General features: G+C 42.1%; 2 protein-coding genes across 2 annotated transcripts; one reads left to right on the forward strand and one right to left on the reverse strand.

The window, feature by feature from the left end:
- Positions 1 to 721: 721 nt before the first annotated feature.
- On the reverse strand, positions 722 to 10,190 carry slc13a1 (solute carrier family 13 member 1). Its single transcript, XM_077597481.1, has 14 exons — positions 10,086 to 10,190; positions 8,560 to 8,688; positions 7,025 to 7,340; positions 6,222 to 6,255; positions 6,050 to 6,146; positions 5,091 to 5,233; positions 4,848 to 4,967; positions 4,677 to 4,775; positions 4,096 to 4,197; positions 3,930 to 4,021; positions 3,758 to 3,852; positions 3,162 to 3,323; positions 2,409 to 2,546; positions 722 to 965 (listed from the first exon to the last, which is right to left on the reverse strand). Exons 1-14 carry the CDS (start codon positions 10,188 to 10,190, stop codon positions 831 to 833), a joined length of 1,767 nt encoding a protein of 588 aa, XP_077453607.1. The 3' UTR covers positions 722 to 830.
- A 1,619-nt stretch (positions 10,191 to 11,809) lies between these two features.
- Positions 11,810 to 18,311, forward strand: asb15a (ankyrin repeat and SOCS box containing 15a). Its single transcript, XM_077597487.1, has 9 exons — positions 11,810 to 11,940; positions 12,745 to 12,797; positions 12,871 to 13,002; positions 14,440 to 14,601; positions 15,442 to 15,687; positions 16,301 to 16,472; positions 16,630 to 17,152; positions 17,496 to 17,649; positions 17,887 to 18,311. Exons 1-9 carry the CDS (start codon positions 11,810 to 11,812, stop codon positions 18,051 to 18,053), a joined length of 1,740 nt encoding a protein of 579 aa, XP_077453613.1. The 3' UTR covers positions 18,054 to 18,311.
- Positions 18,312 to 18,515: the final 204 nt, after the last annotated feature.

Raw genomic sequence — 18,515 nt, forward strand, 5'->3', positions numbered from 1 at the left:
TCAGCACTAACATAAACATGTTTTATTTTTTAACGACATATGGCCTTCAATGTATAATTATCTGTTTGGGCAAACCAGCTTTAGTCCGAACTTGCTTGAATCCAAGATTCTAAATGAAGAAAACAAAACACCTAGGATGTATACAACACAATATGGGATTTGATTATGGTACTAGATCTGGGAAACAGCGCCCTAGTGATTATTTCCACCAAAAACACAAGTATAATGATTGATTCAGATGAATTTTGAATCGATACGATAATCGTGCAATGCAAAATTGTATTTTTAAAGCACCTTTTATTATCAATGACATCACTAACCAACTGTGCCACTGTTCAGTCCAGTTTAGTCTTGACGCAGTGGCCGCTAGCAGTCAGTTTGTGCCAAGTATTTTGAGTGTGTAACTATGAGAACGTCTGCAAAGGGCTAAAATGTAGTGTGACCACCTACACCTATTAACATATAAAAAAATTTATCCAAAAAGTTTTTTTCAGTGTAAAACACATGTATCCATCATTTAAGATAACTTTGTGTTTTTAATTTTCAATGCAATTGTACCAGGACTCAATAACCAGTGTTTTTGTTTAACCATTTTCATGGATAGAGTTAAAATAGCAAAAAAAAAAAAAATTGATTCATCATAGAAATTGTCTTTTTAAGTCAGTAGCTTTCAGACTTTTCATGTATTTCTCACACTCACACAACATTCTTATTCCATAACTCTTTTTGCCCCCATATTTTATTACAGTAACAAAGCACGAATATAAATGTTAAAAAAAGACAATTAAAACACACATTAAAGAATATTTGGGTGGAGTTTGTCACCGTCTTTAGGGCGTGGTTGCATTGAAGCAGGGGACCCAATCAGGGAGCCTATCCAGAGAGAACAAAGGCACACCCCACGTGCTCACCGCCAATAGCACCATGGGAAGGCCTATCACGTTGGCCCCTAGACCTGCCTTCACCTGAAGTCAAGGGAAATCATAGATGTCAAAGTAAAGGTCAAAAAGAAAGAAAGTAGAAGCATAACAATCCAGTCAGTACACTTTAGTACAAGGAAATGGTAACTTCCCAATAGCTTTTTTAAGTGTTAAATGTGGAGTGACATTGTAACTTGGTGCATCGCGGCGATCTCCGATAGTCAGCATGGATTCGTGTCCAAGAGATCCTGCCTCACCAACTTGCTGATGATGGAGGAATGGGTCACTCAATTAATGGACGATCGACAAATTGCCGACCTGGTCTTCCTGGACTTCACCAAAGCGTTTGACTCGGTCAACCATCGCTTGCTACTCCGCAAGTTGGAAGCGTATGCGATTCACCCAGCGGTCGTGAGGTGGATTGATGCGTTTTTGGCTGGCCGCACCTTTCAAGTACAAGTCAACGGCATACTTTCAGAGACTCACAACGCCCCCAGCGGTGTCCCCCAAGGCTCCGTGCTTGGACCACTGCTGTTCGTGGTGTTTGTAAACGACCTGCCAGTGCACATCTCCCAGCGGGTTCTCCTCTTCGCCGATGATGTGAAGCTCGTTGCTCCCCGGAGCGACTACGAGGACCTGCGTAGGTGCCTTCATCATGTGTGGAGTTGGTCGAACCTGTGGGACCTGTGGCTCAATATCACGAAATGCAGTCATCTGGCTATTGGGGCTCCTCCTGATTCACCTCTTGACTTTGAACCGGGACGCCTCGAACTGGAGCGAACTCAACGGTGCAAAGATCTGGGCATCATTGTCGACGACACGTTCAAACCAACGGCCCAATGCATCCAAGCAGCCAACAAAGCTCGCGGAGTACTGTTCCTAATGTTCCGGTCCTTTGCCGTCATCACAGCAGACATCTTCCTTCCGTTGTATGTTTCCCTGGTGAGGCCCATTCTCGAGTATGGGATCCAAGCCGCATCACCGTACCTCGCCAAGGACATCCAGCATCTGGAGCGGGTCCAGAGGCTTGCAACGAGGATGGTCCGCGGCCTCAGCTTAATGTCTTACGAGGAAAGATGCCAGCGACTCAACCTGCCGACCCTTGAGGCTAGGCGTCTGCGAGGGGACCTGATACTGGCCTACAACATCCTCCACGGTATCTACAGCGTGCCCCGCGACCTCTTCTTCACGCCCGCACCTGATCGTGGTCTGAGGGGTCATCCGTGGAAGCTGTACCCTCGCGGGTTCCGGTTGAATCGGCGGAAGGCTGCTTTTTCAGTGCGCATCGCCGGTCCTTGGAACCGGCTTCCGCAGGGTGTGGTCGAGAAGCCGACGGTCGCCAAGTTCAAGCGGGCTCTGGATGACTTTTTGGCCGTGAACCAGTGACTACACCGCGTTTTGTGCACATTTCTTGTATCTTGTTACATGGCCCTTAGCCTGGTGCTTTTTCTTGCCAAATAAATTGATTGATTGATTGATTGATCTCACCATGTCTGCAATGCTGAAGTATCCGTAAGCGAAAACCACAGCATTTGGAGGATTGGATGCTGGCAGCAGGAAGGAGAATGATGTACATAAAGTGGCTGGGATAAGCACGGACAGTGGGTTGACACGGATGCCTTCGGCCTGCAGAGTAAGGAACATGAAGACATGGACGGAAATTATATCCTGTGAGTAGGCTACTTTTATTAACAGCAAAAAAAATCCTAACAAAAAAACCAAAACAAAATAATGTGAAAAAATATCCGCGGCAATGGCACAGCTTGGAGTTAGTTCTCCAGTAAAACTATTGTTGGTGTTAATTTTCTTTGCTTTTCAAAACAGATTTGCAGGTTGGAGTCAATGCTTCAAGCCAAGTGTCTTCCCAATTGCTTTCTCCACACAAGATGTGTACCATGTGGTGGCGGTGAAAAAAAATGTAATTTGAAGAAAATGAAATACTTTTTGTCCAGTCATCTCTACTCCATAACAGAATCTGAGATTACGTTGAATTGTGGACCCCTTCTATACTTGCATAAAGAATTTGGAGTCACTGTCAACCACTAGATGGCTGTACACTATGATACTTGAAACTACTATTAATTGTGACATGAGAATGCAGAATTATTTTATTTCCGTTTTTATTGTAATAAATGTCTTTTAAAACGATTATGATGCACAGTACATATATATAACTGAAAAATCATGTGATAAGTGAATACTAGTGTGTAAATCCATGCATGCGAGTGTGTGCATGCCCACCAGTGGCGAAAGGATGGGCAGGAATATGGTGATAGTAGTGGCGTTGCTGGCCAGCTCGGTTACCATGGTGACGATGATGCATGCCACAGTCACTGTGGCCAGCGGAGGGAGACTGCCCAGAGGGGACAGAAGTTCAGACACCCACCGGGACAAACCAGACTCCTACACAAGCACATGGGATGGTAAAGATGCTGTAAGTTCATTTTGATGATTTTCTTTTAAATACATGAAATCTATTTGACAATGAGTGCTGAAAACATGGGCGCAAGGTGAGAACAAATGAGTTCTGAATCTTTACCTATAGGCAGAAACTCTTTTGGTGTGACTTTTGAAGTTAATTTAAAATGCCAGCTGTTGTCAATACATGTTTATATAAAGTAGAATAGTACAGAAAACTATTTCCCTTATTTAGAATTTTTTTGCAAACAATTTTTATGTTGTTTTTGGCAGTGATGAAGCAGATTCATGGCATTTCCATTCATTTCAATAACGAAAGACAATTTGAGGTTGAATTAAACTCGACAGACAAACTTTCCTATAAATTCCAAACGATGTTGCTAAAGCAGTACTGAACACAACAACTTTTCTTTACGCACCTTAGTACCTTCGGCCAAAGCAAATCCTCCACCCACAAGGAGGGACACTTTCCACGGCATAAATGCCTGGAACTCCGCCCATGAGATCATGCTCTCTGGAACAAAACGCATCAACGTCATGTTCATTATTCATCCTTCCCATTTTAAATATTTTTAGATTTTCCGTTTTTACCATATTTTCGTGAGGGTCCGTAAGCGGGCACCAAGAAAAAGAGAATTCCCAGGACGAGAGCCACGGTGGCATCGGTTATGTAGTCAGAGTGACTGTGTGTAGAAAGGCCAATGTTCTAAACAATACATTTTCAGCATATAAAATGAATCAAATCATTACAACTCACTGAGGGATGAGGGAGGCCCATCCTGGAATGAAGCCCGGAGCTCGGGTGAACCACAATAGGATCATAAGGCAGAAGACCACCAGGGTGAACTGTTCTTGACCACTGAGGACATTATAGTTGGGAATAAATTATGATACACAGTATTATGGATGGCTCGATCGGATGTGTCATGTTTTGTTGGGGTTTTGCTTTCTTGGATGTGTTTCCTTGTGGGTCCTGTCCACGTGATTTTTATGAGTTTCAGCTGCTGTGTCTCTTTTGGCTCTCCATTGGTTGTGTGACCCAGGTGTTTGTGATTGTCATCAAGCCCGGTCTCTGTATTTAAAGCCTGTGTTTTTCTGCGTCTGTTTGCGAGTATTTTCTATGTATTGTTCTGTTTGCCTTTCATGTGTGCATCTCCCCCGTTTTCGTCCTAAGTTTGTATTTTATATTTTTTTTCCTAGTTTTCCTCGGCTTCATTACTTCAAGTGAAGAAAAGATGAATAGAGTAAAGAATTGGATTAAAATGAACAGGTACTGTGAATGAATCAGTCATAGTAATGTTGAAAGACCACAAGACAATTGAACAAATGAGTCCTCACCTCATGGGTCCAAGTGCTCTGTACTCTTCTTGGATAATTTTCCTAGTCGCTTTCTCCCTCTGGGAATGGTCTCCATCACATTGTCCTAACAACCGGAAGCTAAGTGCGGTGACAGTCATTGGACAGATTGCTAACTCTCACAATTATCATAATACTAGACATGTGACTTACTCTGTGTCAATGAAGAGCCAGCAGAGCCATGCCCAAGTAAGAAACAATGATAGCACGCTAATAGGAAGACACAATGCGAGCCATTTGCCGAAGTTGATGCTGTTGCAATCTGGGTAAATCCTCCATATTGATGACGATGATGCAATAAAAGCATATTTTGAATAGGGGGACATTTTATAAATGAGTCCATTTTTAATCCTATTATTAAAATGTTTAACACGTATGACGACATGGATGACTCACTGATGAAGATACTCGTAGAAGATGAGGTTGACGGAAGTTCCTGGCAAAGTGGAAATGCCGCCGATATTGGATGCGTAGGCCACGCCGATACACATGGCCTTGCCCACCATCAGTTCCTTAACGGGCGCTGTCATACACGCCACCTGCCAGCGATCATTGAAGACAACAAGACAGCTGAAGCCGATTTCAATGAACAACATGGTTAGAATGTTTATCATCAGTTGCAAAAAAATGTTTCAAGAAACAATTCCTGAAAAGACTCATTGAGCCAGATATTGTCTTTCATTTTGTGTGTGAAAGAAAGATCTTACTCTGAAAAGATACATGGTGGCTCCCAAAAAACGTGAAATTTTAACTATCAATAAGTGAAGAGTGATGGAAGAAAAATATTTCAGTCATAGTAGTATAATTGGAACTTTCAAACATGAATTTGACACACAATTATGAAATTCCCCTCTACAAATGCATTGTTTAAATCTGCTGTTGATCACTGTTGAAAAAAGCAAGAATATTTGACGATATTAGACGAGAATAAGTGGCAGCACTACAAGACTGACATTGAGCAAGGAAATGCTGCCTTTTTAGTACTCATGGTGAATTCAGTATAAAATTCACTGTATCTCACCTGGGATATTGCAGCAGTCAATATTAAATCTTAACAGCACATTTCAAGAATGCATTCGTACAAGTGGACGCCAGTTAAAGGCCATCATTAAAATAAAAAAATACAACTTCCAAAATGTCTTAAATGGTATGTTTTAAAGTTTTAATTACTATGAATATCCTAATGGTCGTCCATCACTCTTGGTTTTATCGTAACATTAAAAAATGTACAGGGGCCCCTCGTACTGGTAAAGATGTATACTTGAAATGTGTCCCTTTTTAATGTGAAGTCTGTGCGGCCTAGAAAATGTGTGTAAGGAACAAATAAAACAATGCAATAATTTGCATTTTTTAACCTGAGTGACATCTGCCTCTTCTGATCCTGATGATGATGCTGCTGCTGCTGATGATGATGATGATGACAATGTTCCTTCTGGAAGATTATGCGTATCCCTGAAACAAAGAGAGATTAGTGTGTGTCTTCTGGATATTTTAGCTTGATAAGAAATAAATAGAAAACATACTTACCCCACAGTTTCATTCTCTGTGTTAACATTCACCTCTGTATGTGAAAAACAGACACATACAGACAGTAGGTGAGAGTGCTTCAATGTTCGGATATGATTTTATGACAATCAACAGAAAAATGAGTCATCAGGTGCATCAGCCAACCGATAACAACCAGAACAGTATTCTTGATTGAAATCAAGCGGTGTATCAGATGCAAAAATTCCATGTTCATGTTTGGCTGGCCACCGAACCCTTGCCTGGTGCCCATAGTTAGCTGGGATAGGCTAGGCTCCAGCACCCCCCGCGACTCTTGTGAGCCTAAGTCGTTCAGAAAAGGAATTAATGAATCAATTTCCATGTTATTGAATGACATTTGGTACACATTTTCCAACATAATCAAACTTGACAAATCACATTCTAAATAGTCTGCACCGGCACACTAGAAATTATGTAACTCTTCACTCCTTCACATAATTTTATTCCCAATTAATCACCATTAGCTGCTTTATACACGTAATAAACAAGTCATGAAAACCCCTTGGACTTTGAACGGTACTCGGACAATTCGCCGAAAGGTCGGCCAAACGTCCGTCGGCCAAACGTCTTTCGGCGAATCGTCCGGTCACGCTTTGGGTACAAACACCCAACTGAAAAATTAAATGCTTCTCCCTAGAATTGTATTCTGTTTCAGTTTTTTCATACAGACTTTAGTTCAGCATTGTCTTTTTCTGGACCTAACCAAAATTTGAATACGTATTTGATCAAAGCTTGTATTCAATTAAAACTTTGCAATGAGATATTACGTCTTTTGTTCATTTTACCGCTCAGTTGCAGGCCATGGTTTTCGTGTCCCTGGTCAGGTCCCTCATTGGACCAGTCTTCGACTCTTTGGATCTGACAGAGGACAGCCTCCGCGATGGGCATAACCATGGTAACGGCAGAGGTGTTGTTCACCCACATTGACAGGAATCCACATCCTGACATGAAGCCTAGAGTCAACCGAGCCGGATTGACGCCCACTACAGCTACTAGTATGAGGGCTAGCCTCCGATGGAGACCCCACTTTTGGACGGAGGTGGCCAGACAGCTGACACCCACCAACAGGAAGTGGAAGTCCTTGAAGAATGCCATCGCCACCTGTTGTACAAACAAGCATGTGCAACAGCAAACTACAGGCTGAAGGCCATAATGAAAAGTGTACAAACCCACTAGCTGACTCAAAACCTACAGCTAACTAAAAGTTCGTAATTAATTATTCACCCCTGACACACACACAACAATTTAAAAATATGCCCCTGAGGATCGAAGGATACTGGCCCATGCTGCATAGCTACTGAGTTTCAAGCCAACTGACGAATAACGGTGGAGTTGGACGTTAATGTTAGTGTCCATAAGAACAAGGAAAAGAAGAACCACTTGAATAGCGGCTTGTTAGGCTTTCAATCTGTCACAAAATGATGGACCTACAATGCGGGAGGCATTACTTTGCAACTGAATTAGGTATTCTCGAGGTGGTATTCGAGGTGCTTAATTCACTTAAGGTACATCCACATTGACAAAAAATAGTTTTCATTGTAAATTCATTCATTTTCTGAACGGCTTTATCCTCACTAGGGTTGCGGGGGTGCTGGAGCCTATCCCAGCTAACTTCGGGCCAGAGGTGGGGGACACCCTGAATCGGTGGCCAGGGAGGGCACGAGGCGATGGACAACGTATCACTCTAACTCTCATACGTTGGGCCAATTTAGATTGTCCAATCAGCATGTCATGCATGTCTTTGGAATGCGGGAGGAAACCCGGAGTACCCCGAGAAAACCCACGCAGGCCTAGGGATAAAATCCAAACTCCACACAGGTGGACCAACCTGGATTTGAACCCAAGACCACAGATCTGTGAGGGTGACGTGCTAACCACTCAAGCTGCCGGGTCACCCATTGTAAATGTCTTTTAAAAAAAATAATATATGATAACTTGTGCAGTAATAATCAAAAGTGCTGGTGCAAACCAATTGCAACAGTGCTGCAAAATTAAGCATAAAAATACACTGTAGGGAAAGGAATGGTAACTGAGGGGTTTCCAGTAGATGTATAGCCTGACCTCTACCACCCCCTGACGAGCTTCCGTTATACAATGGGAAACTTTAATCCATGAATACTGTACTGAACACAGTCCAGTAACACAAAATAACCACTTGCTACAACGATGGGGATTTTTAAAATTTACTTTTGTTGGTCAAAAAAAATTAGTGCATAACTTGTGATTGTTATTCAAGGACAGTTTAGTGTATTTCACATATTATATGCTGTTTAATGTACATTGTTTCAAAATTATTTTATGATCTTAAATTGGAACTGACCTGTGATGACGTCATGATGCCCAAGGCGGGGAAAAGGATGCCGGGGAACATGGCGGTGATGGGTAGCGGGATGACCTCAGTGGTCCAGAAGATGGCCATCAGAAGAAGAACAAAGGCACAGCATGACTCCTAATGTGTAAAAAGCCGATTAAAAATGTGACTTCTACAAAAAATTATGGCTGGATATTGGCTTATTAGTCTATTGATGCAGTCGATGTAGTGCTGCTTCTGATTCTCTGTCATTTGTTGACAACAATTTTGACAGCCTTTTGTCTTTCTCTCACTCTAATGTTTCATTCATGGTTTGCTCCACTTATCCTCACCATGGCCGTGGGGATGCTGGAGCCTATCCCAGTAAACAATCGGCTGAGGGGCGACACCCTGAATTGGTGGCCAGCCAATCGCAGAACACAAAGAGACGAAAAACGATTCACCCACACACTCATAGCTAGGGACAATTTAGACCAGGGATGGGCAAACTATTCCACAAAGGGCCACTATGGGTGCAGGTTTTCATTCCAACCTATAGAGAGGGTACCTTTTCACCACTCTGGTGTCCTACAAGTGCAATCAATGGATTGCAGTTAGGTGCTTCTTGTTTTCTGCAGAAATGTCATTGGTTAAATTGTCTGTGCTGGATCGGTTGGAACAAAAACCCACAGCAGCCCTCGAGGACTGGTTTGCCCACCCTTGATTTGGGGAGTTCAACCGGCCTACAATGCATGTTTTTGGGACGAGAGAGGAAATCAGAGTATCTGGAATAAAACTATGCAGGCAGGGGTAGGCAACCTTCACACAGGAAAGTCAAAAGCCATCAAGGAATGAGGCCTCGATCTCAGAGCCATGAAGCAGATGTGCTGACCACTTGTCCAACATGCTAACCACTTATGTTGGTCAAATTGAGTACTTAGTTTCTAAATTAAAATCTAAAAATGCTTCCTATTTTTCTTGTGCTGATATTATATTCTAATTCTTCAATTCCTCCTGTTCGGCTAAGTCTTTAAGGGAATGACTTTATTGCCATTATTATTTATTGATGATTTATCTGTTTGTTTGTTGTTGTTATTTTTTCACTTTTCCATTTATTTATGTTTTAACTACTTATGTTGAAGACATATTTATTTATTACTTATTTATTGATGATTTATTTATTTATTAGTTATTGTTACTATTTATTGATTATTTATTTGTCTGTTTGTTTGTTGTTGTTATTGTGTGGTGAGGCTTTAAATCTCATTATACTTGTATAATGACAATAAAAGCATTCAATTCAATTCAATTTTGTTTTCTTTCTGGCTACTTTTATTTCACTTCATCTTCGTAGTTTTGGGATCCTTTTCTTGTTGCTAAGTTGCCTAATGAGCACAGGACTCTTGAGGTCCAAGATATAAAAATCTCGGAATAGTGATTAAAGAGCATAAAGAATGACAAAGGATTTATTCAATAGTATATAATCACTATCATGGGACTTTTAGTGGACATTTTAGGAACTAGATGATTTGCTCATATGGTGATGTCGCATTCACCTTGTTGGCGATAACGAGAGGAAGAGGCAGTAGCAGTGGCGGCAACAGCAAGATGAAGACCACACGCCGATAATTCCAGATCGTGCTGCGTAATTTCCCCCACATCCTGCCTCCCGCTTCTTCTCTTCTTTCTGGTGCTTTTCACGGGGCATGAGTGCACACCAACTGTGCGATAAGGACAATGTTAATCTGAGTTGCATTTTCAGAACATGTGTTATAATAAGCATATTCATGGCATTCATCGGTAAAAAAATAGAGCAAATATCAAGGACCATTCGCTTTGTGCAATGGGAAGGTCTATACTTACCTCAGCTGTGGTAGAATGGCTTTCAAGCTTGATGGTCGGCTAAAGGCATTGGTCCACACACCAGCTTGTCTTTTCTGCTTCTTATCATTAAATTCCCAGTTAAACAGTTGCCAGCTCCCAGCCCGATGACCTTTGAAATTTGTCTCATCTCTCCCACACTTCAAGAATTCTACGGGAAAACCACGAGCTACAATCCAGATTTGTTAACTGTCATGCAAAGTGTTTTCTGTCTTATGTACGATGTTTCATAAAACACACTTTTGTACATTAATCTATTGCATACACTTGTACATTGTCTATGACAGAAATAATTTATAAATAATTAAAACTGAACATATATATTCAAATTTAAAGTAAAAAGATAAAAATCTGTTTTGAAAAACGTTAACAAATTTAAACTCTCAAAATAGATTATTGGAGGTAATTTCCTATGGAAATAAAAAAAAAAGACCTACGTTAAAAATGGCAAATGAAGTTGCCATTGAAATTTTAATCGCGGAAGTATTTATTTAAAAATCTTTTTAATTTTTTTTTGAGAATTTGTTTATCAAATCCAAAATTGTTGTCAAGAGCACCAATTCAAGTGAAGCCTTCAAACAAACATCACATCACGCCTTTTGTTTGGACTTTTAGTTGTTTGCTCTGCCATCATGCAGCATTTCGGCATGTCAGCAAACAATTTTGCCATCATCCATCACGCTTAATCTCATCCAGGTGTCGAAAAATGGCGCCATTGAAACCCAAGATGCCTGCTAGGCCCGGACTGCCGCCTGACCCAAAGCTACCCGGCTTATCCCACACAATGGAGAGCGTCACCCGGCCATATTTCATAAGAAGGCATCACGCCGCCGCGCAGCCTTTTCACCCCCGTCTGTGTCCTAACGGGGCTCAACACCTAAATATAAAACCACCACTCTTTTGTGTGCATGTGCAACAACGGTGTTGACATTTGAACATTGTTGATTGCTGCCGTCAGAACTCACAGGTAAGACATTTTACTGGAATTTGGACGTTTTGGGTATCTTTTGAATTTGATGCAATCACATGGTAATGTTCACGCCTCATCATCGTCATAGTAACTGTGATGCATCATGCCCGGCATGACGGCTCGTAATACTGATTGTTTGAACTGTTTGGCTTCTTATATAGTATCTTAATCAGTCATAACACAGTTTATTTGCTAACACAAAAACCAAAAGGTGACAGAAGGCCCTTTTAAGAAAATATATATAGCAAATCTATTTCCCCTCTTCATTAAATTATTATTTTACATTTTTAAACTTTTTTATCTAAATCTATTTAAAGAACTGTTACTCCTGTACAACATTAAATACCATAGGAATACCAAAATAACCCCCAAAGCCCTCAAAACGTTGCAATGTTGCACTGAAATGGGGTACACTTTTCTCTCAGCATAATGAATTCATATGTCGACAATGTGGCTGATGATGGGGATGATGATGTGGACAATGATGATCTCAACTCCTATAACATCCAGCATGACATCTACAACACATGTCGTGAGATCTTCATCAAGTCGCCTGGCAGGTAAATGCTTCCAAATTCACATCTTTCACGATATGAATTTTTCATTAATATTTTTGGGTACATTGAACTAATTAATTTAGCATTTCCCCCCCCGTGAAAAATACATAATTTTTTTTGTAATATTTTGTTTTAGTCAGAAAAAAAGGAATGAAATTATTAGGCAGCTTTATTTTAACTGTGTTTGTTGAAAAATAGCTACTATGGCTATGGCTGCTGATAAAATGTGAGCTACTTCTGTAAAATTTGGCAGGTTTTTGATCACTTTTAATAGTTAAACTTGTATGTCTATACGTGGACGTTAAGCTACGTTGCATTTTTATTTCAACATTTTTTTTTTGCTAAAATAATAACTGGCATTTTAGCGCCTTGCAGTGCGGGGACCTGGGAACTGCATATCATTTCTCATTTGGAGGTGGATATTAAAATTCAACCAAAAAAAATGAAACAAATTGCATACCAATAAAATGCGTTGGATGAACTTAATTTTTGTATTTTTTTTCCTATTTTTTTGCAATTTTATTTGTTTGGGTGAGAGGATATTGTTGTGTATTCTGGTTTGATTTGAGTGGATTTACTGCTTTCGACCCTAATGCCAATAGAAAGGTTTTAGCCTGAATGTACCTTGAATTGGCTCTGGAAGTGTACTTTTTTATATATCGTTCAATGGCCTGTTAAGTGTTTATAGTTAAAAACTCTGAATATAATACCCTCAAAACACTACACAGGGATTTTTTAAATAATATATCTTGGCTCATGTATACATTAAACACTTCTGGTGTTGTTTCTGTCCCTGTCATTGCTTAGCTTAGCATTAACTACTGAGGTGAACCTTCGACTATTTGTCGTCATCGAGCAAGGTAAGAAACAAGAATAAGGCATGCCTGTCACTCTTTGGTGTTGCTGCTCATATGGTGTAGCCATGGCAACCAGGTGACGCTTCCACACTGAAGACACTGCTGAAGTATCCGAGGGCCTTCCGGGAGGCAGACGGACGCGGCTGGCTTCCACTCCACCGAGCTGCCTGTCGGCCCAACCTCGAGGTCCTGGAAACCATCCTGACACGTAAGGCACCGCTCAGTAGTGGGCTAACTACAAGCGTTACATCCATGTTCAAATACTTGGTCAAATATATACAGTACATGCCATGACAGATCTTGAATAGCATTCACTTATTTTATTGCAAAAAAAACCTGTGGTGGTTACAATTTTCAAGTTACCAGAAGTGAAATAATTTGAGATAATTAATTGAATGAGTGGTTAGCGTGTCGGCCTCACAGCTATGGGGTCCTGGGTTCAAATCCAGGTCGTTCCACCTGTGTGGAGTTTGCATGCTCTCCCCGGCCTGCGTGGGTTTTCTCCGGGTACTGCGGTTTCCTCCCACATTCTGAAGACATGCATGGTAGGCTGATTGGACACTCTAAATTGGCCCTAGGTATGAGAGATAAAGTGAATGGTTGGCCATTTCCTCATGCCCTGGGATTGACTGGCCACCGATTCACGGTGTCCACCGCCTCTGGTCCGAAGTCAGCTGGAATAGGCTCCAGCACCCCCCACGACCCTAGTGAGGATAAAGCGGTTCATAAAATGAATGAATGAAAGAATGATTACCTTCTGCCGCCTGATGGTATCGGCCAGGGGCGCTCACACATTTTCACTCCATGATCTACTTTTCAATGAGCCAACCTCCCACGATCTACTTTGTTGTTAGGGGTGGGCAAAGCGGTCATGTAGGGCCACTGCAGGTGCAGGGGCTGGGGCGTAGTCTGCCTTTTGTCCGAAGATTTAAAAGTTTACAAAGTACTAAATTGTCAACCGGGGAACGGCCTCTGTGGACTGCAAGATGGGAGCGTAGTGCCCACTTGTTTAAGCCTAACCTTCTGTGTATCTGCTGACAGATATGATTTTCAACAGTGGGACTCGAACCTGGGACGGAAATGTTCATCCACTTTATATTTGCTGTCAGTGCATAGTCACATGGAAAGTTGTTTTGAAATTAGACAATCTGAAATATCTGGCATTAATATGAAACAAGGTCGTCTGTACTGTACGTAGATTTTTGGGGGGTTTGGATACTGAATTTTAAATAGTCCTTAATTCAAAGTAACAGTCTAATCTACATTGGTTACATTGGTTCTTATTTCCAATGGGCATTTTTAAGATTGTTTGCTGTGAGATGAAAATTTGTTTTCCACTTTTTTTGCTGCATTTACTTGTTTTTCCCCCCTGCGATACCCCTCAGAAGTGAGAAATCTTTGTACTCACTGTCTATATGAGTCAATAGCATAACCCGCGAAATATTTCCCAATAGCATTCCAGGAGTGCTTTCGAGCTTTGTGTGTGTGTGTGTTTGCTCCTGGATAACAGCTGAAAAGATCTCAGGTGGAATAATAACATCTGATTCATATTTTGGGGTGTGATCGCATACTCACACACTTGTCAGCTCCCCTGCTTGGTTAGATTAGCTGTAGGGGTTTAGATGGAGACTGTTTGACTTGTCAGTGGCAGGTGAGCTGTGCCTGGAAACCAGAGCGGTGGAGGGCGGCGAGACAGCGCTAACCATGGCTGTGAAAAGCGGCCTCACTGACAACGTCAGGATTCTGCTGGAACATGGGGCCCAGCCTAACGTAGTCAACGCCAAGAACGAGGCACCATTGTTGCTAGGTAATGTGAATAAGGCTTGTCATGATCATATTTTAGGACACATAAAACAATTTAACAAGTCGATAAAAACCAAGGGTGATCTAAGAAACATATTTTCTTCATGGTAAAAAAAAAAGAACTTTTAAAAAAGGCCGTTTAAGAAATATATTTCAGATGGCTTCTTCTTGTATGAATACACTTTTAAATCTACTGTTGAGATTCCTTATTGATCGCTGCAACATATCAGATGGAGTACTGTGAATTTCATCCTGGATTAACCATGGTTACTTAAATGTCGCTGGCTTGCTGTGCTGTCACTTGTCTGCCAATACACACTTCAAAAATTCCTTTTTTTGGGGGGGGGGGGGGGATTCACCCTGTATTACCACGTATACTAAATTAATTATGAAAGAAATACTTGAAGAAAAACGTTTATGTGTACATTGGCAATAGAGGCCCTTCACATAAATGTTAACGACACGTATTTGTAATTATAGATATAGTATAATATAATATATATGTAGTGTCTTGTATTGTACATAGACCTGGGCAATGTTACTGGCATATTGGGAAATTAAATGACAAAATATGGGTATGGCATACCGCTCCAAGAAATACTTACCACCACCAACCAGTGGACACCCTAAATTGATGGAGGAGACCAGAGTACCCAGAGAAAAACCACGAAAGCCCCAGGGAGGACATGCAAACTTCACAAGTGAGGACCCACCTGAGATCAAGCCTGCTAACCACTCAACTACCGCCCGTATCACAACATACCTTTGTCCTATTGGATTAGATCGCAATTAAATAGCCCTAACGCTAATTAGTTACAATGCGCTTTTTTGTGTTCCACTTTAGCGGCACATGCATCATTGTACGAGATGACAGCTGCACTGGTGCGTCACAATGCTTGGGTAGATCAAGTGTGCGCAAAGAAGCGAACGGCAATGCACGAGGCGGCACAGGCTGGAAATGTCGAAGTCCTGATGCTGCTCCTCAGGAACGGCGGACGCGTCAACAACAGAGATATCAATGGAGTCACGCCTCTCGCTGCGGCCGCCGAGCAAGGACACGTGGCCATCGTGGAGATCCTTCTTAACTGCGGTATGTTCATTTTGTAATTAAAAAGTATCTTCATATTGGGACATTTCTAAGGCACTTCCTGTTGGTTTGCAGTCAATTCTTGATCATTTTGGGGGCATTCTCAGTCCATTTCTGTACATTTTGTGCCACCTGCTGTATATTTAACAGGAAGACAAACTTCATGCAAACTTTTTACAACAAGGCCAGAGCCTTCAGGATCCAGATCCAGGATTGAACTCTTGATCTCAGAACTATAGTATGAGGCAGACATACTAATCTTAATTTACATCCTATTTTTGTGTTGTTAATGTTGCCACAGAGATTCATTCATTCATTTTCAGAACCACGTATCCTCACAATGGGCGCAGGGGTGCTGGAGCCTATTCCAGTCAACTATGGGCACCAGGTAGGGGACACCCTGAGTTGGTTGCCGGCCAATCCCAGGGCACAAGGACACGGAGAACCAATCACGATCACGAGTGTTCAACCAGTCTGCCGCGCATGTTTTGGGATTGTAGTAGGAAACCGGAATAACCAGAGAAAACCCACATGGGCCTGGGCAGAACATGCTAATTCTACACAGTAAGGCCAGAAGCCACCGGGAAGAGATTATTACAGACTGTTTATTTTTCAGGCAGCAGGGTGAACTCTCAGGCGTGTAATGGTGAAAGCGTTCTGTTGGATGCGGCTGGCTCAGGGAACACCCTCTGTATTCAGCTGTTGTTAGACAACGGCGCCGATCCAAACCTGCCTAGCGCCAATGGACATCTACCCATACACAAGGCTGCCTACTCAGGACACTACGAGTCAGTCGATTTAATGGATGGATGGATCTATGTTTGGAATATTGTACAATGAATGCTGCATGAAGAATGGCTGCATTGATGATGAACGGACAATCATGTGGACGATTGACAGTTATGATTTCTCAGGTGTCTAACTTGAGCCTGCCTTTGTTTAAAGGGCGGTGAAGCTCCTTCTGAAGGCGACGAGCAAGCGGGCCATGAAGGAGGTGGGCCAGAGTCCGGTGCACTCGGCAGCTGAGGGCGGCCAGAGCCGCTGCTTGTCGCTGTTGCTTTCGCACGGCTTCGACGTCAACTACCGCATGAGCGCCCTCCATTCGCAGAACTACGCCGATATGCGCCAGAGTGCCCTTTACTTTGCCGTGTCCAATGGTGACGCCGATTGCGTGCGGCAGCTACTGGATGCCGGCGCAAAGCCTGACCTCGACCCGCTCAGTTGTCTGCTGGTGGCGGTACGCTCAGGTCATCACCGCATTGTGCGCATGCTGATTGAGGCCAAGGCCGACGTCAACCGATACTTTGGTGCCGTGAGCGACACGCGCTTCCCTACCGCGCTGCAATACTGCCTTAAGGATGCTACCATGATGAGAATGCTACTCAACGCCGGCTACAAGGTCGAGAAGTGCTTTCTTTGTCGCCATGACGACGAAGGCTGCCGTGACCCGGATGACGAAAAGATACCAGTCAGTGCCAGCTCCTTTCTTCGTCGTTTTTCGCTAAAGTCAAAAACAAGATCTTGCTTTTTGGGGTGGGCTTTCATTGTACTCAGATAAGACTGAAATGTCAAGAAGTTTTACAGAGGCGGGCAAGAGGAAATCAGCTTGATAATTTAAAATCAATTATTACGGCAAACTACTATTATAAGATAGGCTCCAGTCACCTGTGACTCTGACAAGGATGACTGTTGAAAATGAATGCGTGTGTATACACGTATATTCATCTCCCAAAATTATTTTCATATGTATTTGATAAATGGCATTCGAAGCAGCAGGTTGGCCACATAATTTTTTTTTAATGTCTTTCCAGTTCTGTGACTTTATGAGTCTGTGCTGTCTCGTGCACTTGGCCGGCCGCGTCGTGCAGATTCTGCTCGATTACGTGGACCAAGTTCGCATTTGCTCTAAACTCTCAAGAATCCTCCAGAAGCAACCCGAGTGGACTCACATTTGCAACGTTCTCAGTCAGTGGCGTTCTGTGTGGCCTCATGCATACATTTTACAGTTTATCCTCCTCCTCATGTATTTGTGTATTCACCTTCTCCAGTGTCATGGCATCGAATCTTTACGCCTATAAATAATCATGAATTCACACCAAAAAGTTCTGACTTTTGCATGAATTGATGCATATGCTCACAAATTCTTAGGTTTACATTTTTCTACGATCACATGTTCATTTGTTCATATGTGTTGATGCACAGGTAGCCCTCGCTCACTGTCTCATTTGTGCCGGCTCTTGATCCGAAGATGTTTGACCCTCAAGCGATTGAACAACGCCGAGATTATGAACTCTCTACTTTTCCCTCCCCTCCTGCGGAACTTCATCCTATACCGTGAGAATGACCTCCTCCAAGAAGAACAATCATGACCATGTTAATATTCCATTTTCACCATTGATGTTTTCATACACGTGTACTGTATGTACTTTTTTGTTATTTGAAAAAGACAGTGTGCAATGCAAACAACAAAGGAACGTTTTGTCCTAAACTGAACCAATAAGCGGACAAGCAGGGAGTTAATGACTACAAAAATGTGACTCGGAACTGTTGACAAAACAGTTTTTAGTCAGGTCAACTTTCAAAACATGACCTTTTAGACGGCAGACAAAAAGAAGTCAAGGGGCGGATAGAGGCCCAAAGAGTGAAAGAGTAAGAGTGCGTCGGTGTGAGCAAACGTGGAATGAATCCTAATAAACTTGTTAATATTCAGTTGCATTTTATATTCTCACAGAGTGTGGACATTTTTCAGACTATAGTTCACCATCAGATTTGTTAAACCTTCAGTCTTGGGGAGAAAAATAGTGACTGGTCCATGGTGTGACTAGTAGAAT

This window comes from Stigmatopora argus, chromosome 3 (genome assembly GCF_051989625.1).
Source record: "Stigmatopora argus isolate UIUO_Sarg chromosome 3, RoL_Sarg_1.0, whole genome shotgun sequence".
In the NCBI taxonomy this organism is placed as follows: Eukaryota; Metazoa; Chordata; class Actinopteri; order Syngnathiformes; family Syngnathidae; genus Stigmatopora; species Stigmatopora argus.